The sequence below is a fragment of the Colias eurytheme genome, chromosome 5, assembly GCF_061535395.1.
Source record: "Colias eurytheme isolate Ceu_HAF_F1 chromosome 5, ilColEury1 Martin Lab GWU primary, whole genome shotgun sequence".
NCBI classification, from domain to species: domain Eukaryota; kingdom Metazoa; phylum Arthropoda; class Insecta; order Lepidoptera; family Pieridae; genus Colias; species Colias eurytheme.
In genome coordinates, this window is record NC_142984.1 from 8,042,017 (window position 1) to 8,054,302 (window position 12,286).

The 12,286-nt window shown below is 34.3% G+C and overlaps 1 protein-coding gene across 1 annotated transcript in view; it reads left to right on the forward strand.

Moving 5' to 3' along the window:
- Positions 1-12,286, forward strand: part of LOC149908556 (suppressor of lurcher protein 1-like) — a 42,542-nt gene that overhangs the window by 24,607 nt on the left and 5,649 nt on the right. Inside the window, exons 4-11 of the mRNA XM_090102039.1 lie at positions 622-799; positions 5,842-6,080; positions 6,680-6,836; positions 7,127-7,186; positions 7,301-7,389; positions 8,401-8,520; positions 11,106-11,162; positions 11,938-12,124. Coding sequence (XP_089958165.1) covers positions 622-799; positions 5,842-6,080; positions 6,680-6,836; positions 7,127-7,186; positions 7,301-7,389; positions 8,401-8,520; positions 11,106-11,162; positions 11,938-12,124 — 1,087 coding nt within the window. The remainder of the gene's footprint in view (positions 1-621; positions 800-5,841; positions 6,081-6,679; positions 6,837-7,126; positions 7,187-7,300; positions 7,390-8,400; positions 8,521-11,105; positions 11,163-11,937; positions 12,125-12,286) is intronic.

Genomic DNA, 12,286 nt, shown 5'->3' on the forward strand with positions numbered 1-12,286 from the left:
ATTCAACAGTAATGAAGATCGACAACTGACAATTATAACTAATAAAGAAATAAATACTTACAAAGAAGTAAAGAACTTTGTTTGGGTATTGAATGATAAATACTAAGACGAAACAATATGGTTTGGAACTTCGTAATGTTAAAGTAACTGCCTAACTTTTAAAGGGGTGATTATTATCTGTATTACGAAGATAACGATGAATGTAAATCTCCTTACAATTTGATAATTGATGGTTGATTGTTGCTAAAAAAGGTGAATTAGCAGTTGCAATATACTCCTACTTTAATTTTATACTAGAATCACTCCATTCCCATACACATTTTGGTAAAAAAAAATACGAATAATTATCCCTATAACTTTAAATGAAGCATTCAACTTCTAGTTATAGTACCTGCGTAAATTTTCTACTGTTCTTGCTAGATAAATTAAAAGTTTTTGTTTTGTATTCTTGCTATCTTCTCAATGAAATGGAACCTTGTTACATTTCGTCACGTCTTCAAAGTTTCTATATTGTTCCTGTGTGTTGCCCCACGTCTAATGAATGTATTTCTCATTAAAAGACTCAAGTTATATTTTGCAACAATGTTTCCATTTAAAATTATAAACTAATCTTTCCACCAGGTTGTTCGTGCATCCGCTTCACGTCACCACAAGGCAAGGAGCGGGGTACCTTCAGCAGCCCGGACTACCCCCGCCCGTACCCGCGTGCCCTCTGCTTGCTATATACCTTCATAGCCCAGCCACATCAGATCGTTGAGCTGGTGTTCACCGACTTCGATGTGTTTAAGGAACATCTTGAGTGAGTTGTTTTCTTCTGTAGTTAAATTTAGAACGATACTACCGCGTCTTCTTTGCGTTAAATATTTAGTTAAAGACACCTTGAGCGAGCTGTTTTCTTTCAAAGTAAGCATCGTTAGAAAGGGAGAATCACTTCTTTTCTGAAGATAGGGTTCATAGTTCCCATGATTTATCAAGTTTTTTTAAATAGCCAGGGTAAATAAACGATTTTGTCTTCTTCTTCCTCGATTATATAATTGTAGGTGTGATAAGAAAAACTAAGAACTCTTTCGATAACTGTAAGTCAATATAAAAGCAACAATTTCACAAGAAATTGCCTTGTCGTTAAAAGATGGATCATCACGCTCATTTTATGCATCACGCTGTTTTATGGAATACCTCAGTAGTAGTTTCCAGTTACTTTGGACCAAAATAAGTGACAAACCCCCTCCAACACATCCTTAATTAATTCGAATTACCAGAATAACATACACTTAAAAATAAAATATTTTCTGACATATACATTAATTACCGGCTTCGATTTCATCATTGCTAATCGAGTAGGTACCATTTACCTAGCTTTTATATTTCTGTTTACTTAATAGCCCTTTATTTTTTTCAACATTGCTTTGACACAAAGATTACCAAAAATAAATAACTATAGTATAATAATCCTACTAATATTATTTATAATATTAGTAGGATTATTATACATTATAATATATATGCATTTATAAATGCGAAAGTTTGTGAGGATGTGTGTGTGTTTGTTACTCTTTCACGCAAATACTACTGAACTGATTACAATGAAATTAAGCACACATATAGAGGGTAACTTGGATTAACTCATAGGATAGGATCTATCCCGGGCTTTTCTTTGAAAACGCGGGCGAAGCCGCGGGCGGAAAGCTAGTATTATAACACAAAGCATTATCTGAAACAAAATTATTGGCGTCGAGGAAAGTAAAACAGAAATTTGTTATGTAGAGGTACAACTTTAAATTAAACCTAATTTGACCGAAAATTTCCTTTGTAATATTAATGCTTGTTGTGTGTTACGTTACTTGCTAGAGCAAGTCTCCAAAATAACGTTACTATATTCCAAAATATTTAAATAGGTATATATTATAAAAATAATATTGATTTATCATAACTAAAATTAATATGTGAGCGTATTAAATTGCCTGGGTAATTATTGTTATGAATAATATAAACTAATTTAAAATTTCCTATTAATATTTTCATTATTTTCATTCGAAAGTCACTATTTTTACTCTAAATTTATTTACGTACAAATTTTAAGTACCTACTCAATTTAATCACCACGACCATTTTATATAGGTAGGTATAAATTATCTGAATCTCGGAAAGAAATCGATTTTCATTTAATTTAGCACGCTAGAGAGTTCCGATAGAGATAAATCGATTTACATGAACCTAGGATTCATTTTTAGAAGTTGTCAAAATAAAGAGCTAATCCAAAACCTCCCAAAACTCTATCATTAATGTACATTGTACATCTTGGCAGTCTAATTATGTAAGTAAATTAGAAATTATAAAAGTAAATTCAAGCGATGTCCTTTAAACGCAATAATTGTCATTATTGAAATAATACCAATTCCTTCGAATAAAAAATGGTTCGTTCGATTAGATATCCATTAGGGAGGAATCAATTTCAAGCACGTCTAGGTAATACTTTCCAAGAGCATCACAATGACACATCAGATTTGAAAAAAGCTCGCAAATTGCTGAGAAAAATGACATTAATCTATCCCTTCTAACATTGAGAAGATTGTATAAAATTAGATACATTAATCGCGATGAATCTCATAATTATAGGTGGGTACACATAAAATGTAAAGTTTCCGAAAAAAATATAAGTATATACCTATAATAATCCATTTAGTGTAGACCGTAATTAAATTAATAACATTTATAATGAATGATAAAACACAAAAAATATTTTAAATACTGTGTTCATGTTCACGCTTCCTTACTACGAAAATTCAGCAAATGTATGCATGGATTCCGCAACATAATTTCGTGTTGAAAATTCATACGAATTATGAATTAAAACGACTGAATTCATAAATCAAACCACAGCCCGCGTATGGAGTAAAGTTACGAACGCATCCGTTCCATTGTATTATGTAAAGAAAATTCAATTAACTCTGTGCCGCTAAAAATGTACATTCATTGCGCTTTATACGAAATACAGTTTACATTAAATTAAGTTAAACGGTAGGTCACAAGCGTGGGATTATCTAATAAAATACTTATTGTTTTTGCGTTAAAAACTTATTCAATGCGACTCTTGATTCTTCACTCTGAAAAATAATATAGATAATGGTCACCGACGTTTCTGGAGAGGAGCACTTCTCTCTGTCTGATTTCAAAATGATGTATTTAACAACGATTTTCTATAAAATAAAAAAGGAAATACCTCAATTGGATCAAAACTCGCTTAGCTTTATTGAAAAAAAAAAATATTTATTGAAAAAGTTTTAAAATCAAAACTGTGTTACAGGCTTTAGAATCCCCTCACAATTTTAGTAGATTGGTTGCCTTTTCCAACTTAAATAATTTTACAATTAAAAAAGAAAAGGGTGCATGCATGTATGTTTGTGTGTGGGTGTGTGTGTGCGCGTGTGTTTGCCCCGGGTAGGAATCGGACCCACGACCTCTGACTTGGAAGGCAAAAAAGTTTGGTAACAAGTTAACGATTCGTCGACTTTATACCTATCCATTACTGTCATTTCCTAAATCTTGCTCGTAGTACAAAATTTACAGTGATGTTCAAGTAATTAAAATATCCGATATAATTTATGACGAAGTAAAGGAATACATGGCAATATTACAAAACTCATAACATTTCTAAAATCAATAAATACGTTATGTCCTATTTTATTGTTCAGTATAAAGCTTCGTTTATGAAGGTTAGAATGGCGGGAAATATGAAATATTAAAGAATGTGTTATGACTATATAAATATTTTTATTTGTATGGAAGAATGTTTATTCTAAGATCTTGTTACATTTTGAAAAGCCACCAAACATTGATATAATTGTCATCTGAATCCTTTGCTCCAATTATGTTTTAAAATAGAATAAAAGATTATACATTCACAAATTCTTCAGTTTACTTGAATAAAAAAGTTATTGAGTAATAAAAGTTATTATAAAAGTATTGATTTTTTTACATTTTTAATTTCTATGATTCTATCTGTGTTGAACTTAAATAAGTACTTATTTTTATTCTTTAATTTCCAAGAATATGAAACGATAAATGGGTTTCAGAAATTGTTCCCTCTGATTCTTCGACTTTCTAAGAGATTCAATTAAAGTAATAAGATTTTTTCGTAAGTATCCATTTGTACTGCTGAATTTTCGGCTTAAGCTATGTAATAGAGAAAATAAGAGTACAAAGAAATAATAGTAAATTATACCAGTTGTATGGATAGCTCGTTATAATCCCGTAACAATGTTAATACATTTTTCCTTTAGTATAATAGGTATCTCAAACAAATAACAAACTATAAGATACAATATAAAATCTACGGTTACATAATAGTAATGTATGTATTAACTTACATATTTTATTATATTTTTCATTAAGAATATTACTTAATCTATACAGTGACGTCATAGTACGAATAGTTATATGTCCTCCCAAATACATGTATAACAACATACCTTCAAAGAGGTCACGTCAAATCGTCCTTATCTAGGAAACTTATCGATATCTATCTACAAGCTCTGTATCTTATTCCTAAAGGATTTCCTTTTGTCAATAATCGTAGCAACCTTTGTAAACACGAACGCTTTATAGGCGAGATTATTATCTAACAAGAATATGGGCATATTGTTGAAATATCGTTCATTGGTTGTCTTCTTCATTGGCAATGCTAGTTTGTATCAATAACTGTAAGAAGAAATAAAATAAATAGATTTGTATTAGATTGTTCTTTTGTCATATTAGGATAATATCTAGATTAAGTCCCTTTGTTTTTAGTTCTGAGCATAATTTGTTTGTGTCACATTTCTGGCAAATCTATTCAGTATTTATTAAAAAAATTCAAACATCCATATTCCTTTCATACATCCACATTATAATATTCAAAGCATACAATTTCTTCTTTATTTTCATTCATACGAAGTATCCTCTAAGCAGCACAGCACAAATATCCTAATTATAACATTCACGCTCGCAAAACATACAGTCAACATACACCAAAGACGCTTAAATAAAACGGAGGGTCCTTTAAAACGTCGGTTTAAAGAAATTCTATAATGTTTGTTAAGAAAAAGCCGTGTGACGAGTGACGCCGCTGAACACCGAGACCCACTTAAACTTTCAGTGACTTATTTTTCACGAGGGAAACGTCTCTAAAACATAGTTTGTCCAGTGGGAATAAAATTTTGCTCTCCGCTCTGACACACTTTGGGGTTATAAAATTCTTTAGGGATCTTTTCGACATCGCAAAATACTGTTATGTGAGACTTGCATAGATAAACTGTGGGTTAAAAAGCTTCGTGATGAATATTTATTTAAAAAAATGCAAAGTATATTTTTTTTAAGGATCAGGATTATTTACATAAAAATTATAAACGTACACGTTTATCCAACGTGATTTAAATTACTTGTTAAAACTAAATACCTCGTTTATTTAACCAAAATAGTTTCCTGAAATTAAAGATTCCGCAATGAACGTGAAACGCGATTCTGAATGCTCTTAACTTAAAACTGAACGTTAGAACGTTCGTTTAAATTAAATGGGGGTTAAATCGTAAATGCCGTTTTACAATCGTTAAAAATCTAAGATTTTGTGTATTCGTTTAGAATTTTATACATAGATAAGAATTAACAGTATTATTATTTGAGCAAATATAACTATCTTTATCTAACTTTGTAATTTACATTAAAACTGAAATTTAATTAAAATATAATTTTATTTCATATTATAACACCTCACATAAAGAGTACCTAAACAAAAAAAAAAACAGTAATTGTATCTTTAAAGTAATACATTCAATCAATTTGCCTAAATTATACTTCTTTTTTCAGTTGCACCCACGGCGACTACTTAAAAGTATATTCCGAAGTGGACATCCACGGCCCTGGACCGCCTGGTATCCCTGGAGTCAATGAGTACTCAAAATGGTCAAGAGTGATATGTGGTAATAGAAATGATGCCCCACCGGCGTTATACTCCCATGGATCAGCATTGGTTCTGGAACTAAATAGTGGTGAAAAGGAATCTAATGCCACGGGTTTCATTGGGACTTATAAATTTATAGATAGACGTAAGTTTCATTTATTTGTTGCTTATTTTTGATCAGTTTTTCTTTCAGTCTTTTGCAAATGTTTATTATAAAGAAATATAAATTAGGATATGATGAGATAATATGATGAGGAATACCGATTTCAAATAATACATATAACACCTATTAGTAGCCTTGTCTATCCTAGTTTACTTAACACACTAATTGAAATTGTAAATTGTATTGATATTCATTTTTTGTTCAATAGTACGTAAAACCACAATACTGAACAATGAAAACAAAGATAGATTAAAAAATCGATCGATTGTTCCTTAAGCTCTTGGCTACCTTTGCTAGACGAAATTCTAAGAAATATCCCGATGAAAAGTAAAAATTTATAATATTCTTGGAATTCAATAAAAACATAATATTTTAGCTTCACAAATTGATCTTAAACGGGAAATTAATTATTTCACAAGTCCGAAAAATTCTAATTAACTTGAATAACAATTAATTAGTTTTAATTTCTGAAGAATATTTACTCAAGTTTTTTCCAAATACTTTTGCAGTTTATTGGAAGTTTCTGAAATTTCTAATTTATGTTTCGTTTTGTTTGGTTTAAATTGTTTGTCTTGTTGAAGGTAATTTCGAGACGGACGGAGTTTTGGTAGCCGATTCGGAGTGTGACTATGTTTTTAATTCGCATTTGAACAAACCAAGCCAGGGCAGATTTTATAGCCCAAGCTATCCCTCCAGTTACCATCGTAACGCGCAGTGTTATTATCATTTCAATGCAAGGTACGTTATTATTGAATAATATTTAAATAAAACCGGCCAAGTGCGAGTCGGACTCGCGCACGAAGGGTTCCGTACTATTGGGACCCCCTTAATATTTTACTTATTTAAAATTTTAATGTTGGAGACAAACAGACAACGAAGTTTTAGTAATAGGGTCATGTTTTATCCTTTGGGTACGGAACCCTAAAAATAAGCCAGTACTATCTATATTCATCTAATGTACTGTAATAAGTTTATATTATGCCTAATATATTTAATTTTTAATATTTTTCCATATACGAACGTCGCAGAAAGCACGAACGAGTGAAATTAGTGTTTGAAGAATCGTTTTTACAAAACGGCGACGAGAGGTGAGAAACAATCAACTCTAATTGAAAAACTCAATTAAATCTGGTCTATTCATTTGGGGCTTCATATATTTAAATTTCGATGTCATCTGAATTTCCTAAAACTTTATCTTTTAGTTGCCTCAACCGAGCTGATACAATTAAAGTTTTTGATGGGAAAGTTTCGAGCGCGCCGGTCATTGCAATGCTGTGCAATGAAATTGTAGGTACGGACTGTCATATTTCATTATAATATAAGGATGTATTTTGTGTTTATTATATTAGAAATTTGTGTGGAATATGAGACGTAGTGTGTAATTAATTATTTATATCATGTTTTCAAAATATGAATACGACATATTTTTTGAATTGTATTTACTCTTTTACAATATGACTAATCGTATTATTTTGCCATATCATGGCTGTAATTATGTTAAAAATGTTGTAGATTTACAACATACAACAACATTATTACATAATTTTTAAAATAAAGGCATATTTTATTGACCATAGAGAAAAAGTGTTCATGGAAGTCACATTTTTCTGGCTATTATTTTCTAGTGTAACAAGCGTTAAAGTCTCAAAATTATTAAATTCAACGTGTCGAAAAGACCGTTGTCACTGATGCTGACAGCGGTCTTATAATGGTATCAAATATAATCTTTATCGCGATTATCTCTCAAATAGATTCGAATCTGAATTAAACGACCGTTGAAGATAATCACTTCAAAGAAAGCCTCTCCTTATCCATTAAACTATTATTTCATAACTTATTGCTTTATCTTCTATATATTTAGTACTTGATTTAATAATGAATATTCTAAGATAATTTAGTGCTTTCTTATATAAATTATAAGTTACTATACATTTAGAAAATTTAAGAGATTTGAACGCTATAACTATCTATGAGTATAATAATCTATACTAATATTATAAACCTGAAGAGTTTGTTTGTTTGAACGCGCTAATCTCGGGAACTACTGGTCCGATTTGAAAAATTCTTTCGGTATTAGATAGCTCATTTATCGAGAAAGGCTATAGGCTATATACCTTCACGCTACGACCAACAGGAGAGGAGCCACGGGAGTGAAACCGCGCGGAGCAGCTCGTATCATCATAAATCATTAATTATGTTTGAAATCTGTTAAAAAGTTTTTAGCTAAAATGTAATATGTATTAAACTTTATATAGTTTTTGTAACTTTACATACAAAAAATTATGACGAACCATCTTTTCAGGTTATGAAATTTTATCCACGGGACCTGATTTACTCGTGGAATTTATAGCGAAATCAAAAACACCTGGACAAGGTTTTAAAGCGAGATATCAGTTTCAACCTAACGAAAACACGATTGAAGGTTTAGTAAGCATACAATTTTATTGTCTAGACAATAAAGTAAATTATTCTTTGTTTCCCATTTATTTTCATCATCATTCATCATTTCCAGCCTTTCAGGACGTCCACTGCAGGACATAGGCCTCCCCCAAAGATTTCCAAAACGACCGATCACCAGCGGCCTGAATCCAGCGGCTCCCCGCCACTTTGATCAGGTCGTCTGTCCATCGCGTTGTAGGCCGTCCCACACTGCGACGTCCTGTACGTGGTCGCCACTCAAGAACCTTTTTGCCCCAACGGCCATCGGTTCTGCGGGCTATATGCCCAGCCCAGCGCCACTTCAACTTACTAATACGGTGGGCTATGTCCGTGACTTTAGTTCTTTTGCGGATCTCCTCATTTCTGATTCGATCACGCAAAGAAACCCCGAGCATAGCCCGTTCCATAGCTCGTTGAGCGACGCGAAGCTTTTGCACCATGCCCGCGGTTAGCGACCACGTCTCAGATCCATAAGTCAACACCGGTAACACACACCGCTCGAAGACTTTCGTCTTCAGGCACTGAGGGATTTTGGACGAAAAGATGTTACGTAGTTTCCCGAACGCTGCCCAGCCGAGTCGGATTCGACGATTGACCTCTTTCCCGAAGTTGGACTTACCTAATTGGACGGTTTGTCCCAGGTAAACGTATTCGTCAACAACTTCGAGAATAGAGTTTCCAACTGAAACCGGAGTGGGCACAACATGGACATTTGACATGATTTTCGTCTTGTCCATGTTCATGCTAAGGCCCACTTGTTGTGAAACTCTGTAGAGGCCACCGAGCATTGTATTGAGGTCTTCCAGGGATTCTGCCATGACTACGATATCGTCGGCAAATCGAAGGTGAGTTATGTACTCGCCATTAACATTGATGCCAAGTCCTTGCCAGTCCAGGAGCTTAAAGACATCTTCCAAAGCAGCGGTAAACAGTTTCGGAGAAATAACATCTCCTTGTCGGACCCCGCGCTGCAGAGGAATTGCCTTTGTGCAATGCTCCTGAACCCGGACTGACATAGTGGCGTTTTCATACAGACTTCTCAACACTTCGATATACCGATAGTCAATGCGGCAACGCTGAAGAGACCTCAATACGGCCCAAGTCTCGATCGAATCAAAGGCTTTTTCATAGTCCACAAACGCCAAGCATAATGGCAGATTATACTCCTCCGTCTTCTGTATAATCTGCCGCAGCGTATGTATGTGGTCCATGGTGCTAAAGCCTCTTCGGAAACCGGCTTGTTCGGGAGGCTGGAAGTCATCAAGCCTGCGTTCGAGACGATTCGTGATGACTCTCGAGAACAGCTTATAGACATGGCTCAGCAGTGATATTGGCCTGTAGTTCTTCAACAGGGTTTTGTCTCCCTTTTTGAAGAAGAGGACAACCATACTGCTGCTCCATGCTTTTGGCGCAGTGCCCTCGAGTAAGGTGGAATTGAATAACCTCTGTAGCACTCTGAGGATTGGTTTGCCACCCGCTCTCAGAAGCTCAGATGTGATTCCATCCTCACCCGGCGCCTTGTTGTTTTTAAGCTGTTTGAGAGCCATCCTAATCTCGTACAGGCTGATGTCCGGGATATCTTCGGTGTAATGTCGGGTTAGTCGGGCTCTAGGATCTTTCGCCGGACTCGCAACAGGCTTAGCAATGGAGGTGTAAAGGTGTCCATAAAACTTCTCGACCTCGCCTAGTAGCTCCGGTTGAGACGACACAATTTTGCCACTATCCGTCTTCAGCTTAGTCAACCGGCTTTGCCCAATAGATCCATCTCTTGCAAACACTTTTGAGCCTTTATTTCGCTGTATCGTTTCTTCAATGTTTTTTGTATTGAAGGAGCGGATATCGTGTCGCAAGGACTTTGTAATTCGTCTATTGAGCTGCCTATATGACTTCGCTTCATCGGAAGTATTCAGTAGCAAAGAGCGTCGCTCTGCCAGGAGCTTGAGGGTATGGTCGGAAAGTTTTTGTGTTCGATTCTTACGGGGAATCTTGCAGTGATGCAACCCTACCGTACGAATCGTTTCGATAAGCCTGTTGTTCATATCGTCCACAGATACGTCATCGCCTAGGCAAGCGAAGCGATTTTGGAGCTCGAGTTGAAAGCTTTCGGGGTTCTGAATTTGGGTGCGGAACGGTCGAAGAGTTGACTTAATCAAGCGAGACCTTTCGAGTTTCACATCTATATTCAATGTGCCTCTTACCATACGGTGATCGCTGCCGGTTTTGACCCTGTTGATCACAGAAACATCATTGAATATATGTCTCTTTGTAGTCATGATAAAGTCAATCTCATTCCTCGTTTATTTTAATTTTTGCTTACATCCCACATTCTGATGAATATTTTAATTTGAATTGATAGCCTACGTGTGTCTGAATAATATTATTGTAATAGCATTTATTGTTCGTTTGCTAAAAGGATTTATGTGTTTGTATTTTTAGAATGAATGTATTGTAATTGACTGTGCCTGTCTGGGCCCCATAATATATTTTTATTTAATGGTGTAGTGCTGATTTGCTATGTGTGTTTTCTGTTGTATAGTTTTTCATACATTTGACGAATTATTGTTTTAGATGCTGATAAAAAGACTAACCAAGGAACTTCAGTCGGACCAGCAGTAAGTGCCACAAGTAAGTATTTACTTACATATCTTCATTTCATTACTTACAGGATTTACTAATTAGTTAACAGTTAATTGACATTTTACTTCGTTGAACTTTATTTGCTACAATCTAGCAAGTAGCAGCTTAATAATGACCATTACTCTATTAATAATTTATTCGAGATAAACGATCCCAATCTATATTCCCGAAATATAGCATCTAATCTACAAACATCGTATAAAAATACCATTACGGGAACGACGCACCGTTACAGCTTCGCCGTGCCATCAAGAATTCAGATCGGATAGAAGTACTGGCGGCAAATTGATCTCTCTTTTATATCCAGTCTTATCCTGAAAACGCACTGTCATTATTACCTTTTATTATTTATTTTGTTTGCTTTGTGAACGGTGATAGATCATGAGTAGATAAATGTAAAAGTTTAGGTTTATTTGAATTTGAATTGAATTCTAACCTAACTATATGTATAGTCTAAATCTAGTACCTTTTTTCTTTTTTGATTATATTTACCCTGAATTTTCAAAGGTTATATTTCTGTTATATATACCACGACCATTTGATAGACCTATTCAAATAGACTCTGGTCAGACTCAGATCTTTTCTTAAATGAAAACTTATAATTACCTACTAATTGTGTCGTATTAAGTAAAGACACAATCAGGGACAAACTAATTCATTCAAATCTATAAATCGTTCTTATTCAAAACACGCTTACATACCTACATCAAATTTATTTACCAAACTCCGTCAAACAATTTGTAACAAACTTCATCTATTACAGCGTCTTCATGCGACCAAGAATTCAGATCCGACAAAAGCACGAGTGGCAAATTGATTTCACCATTGTACCCCGCGCCGTATCCTCCCAAAACGCATTGTCATTATGACTTCTTAGCAAGAGGGCGTCAGAGGGTCAGGCTTGTGTTTGAGGACTTCAGCCTGCAGAGGGTTACAGGGACTATCATTGAGTGAGTATGAGAAGCTTATTCTAAGGGTCTGTGCTATGTAATTACCTTATTCGTTGGCCTAGGCGTCTTTTACAGGCAGTTTATTGTGTCCGAGCAGAGTTTTCGGTGACCAAATATGTGATTTTACCTTATTAGTAGTGTGTAGATGCGGTCAAATTGATT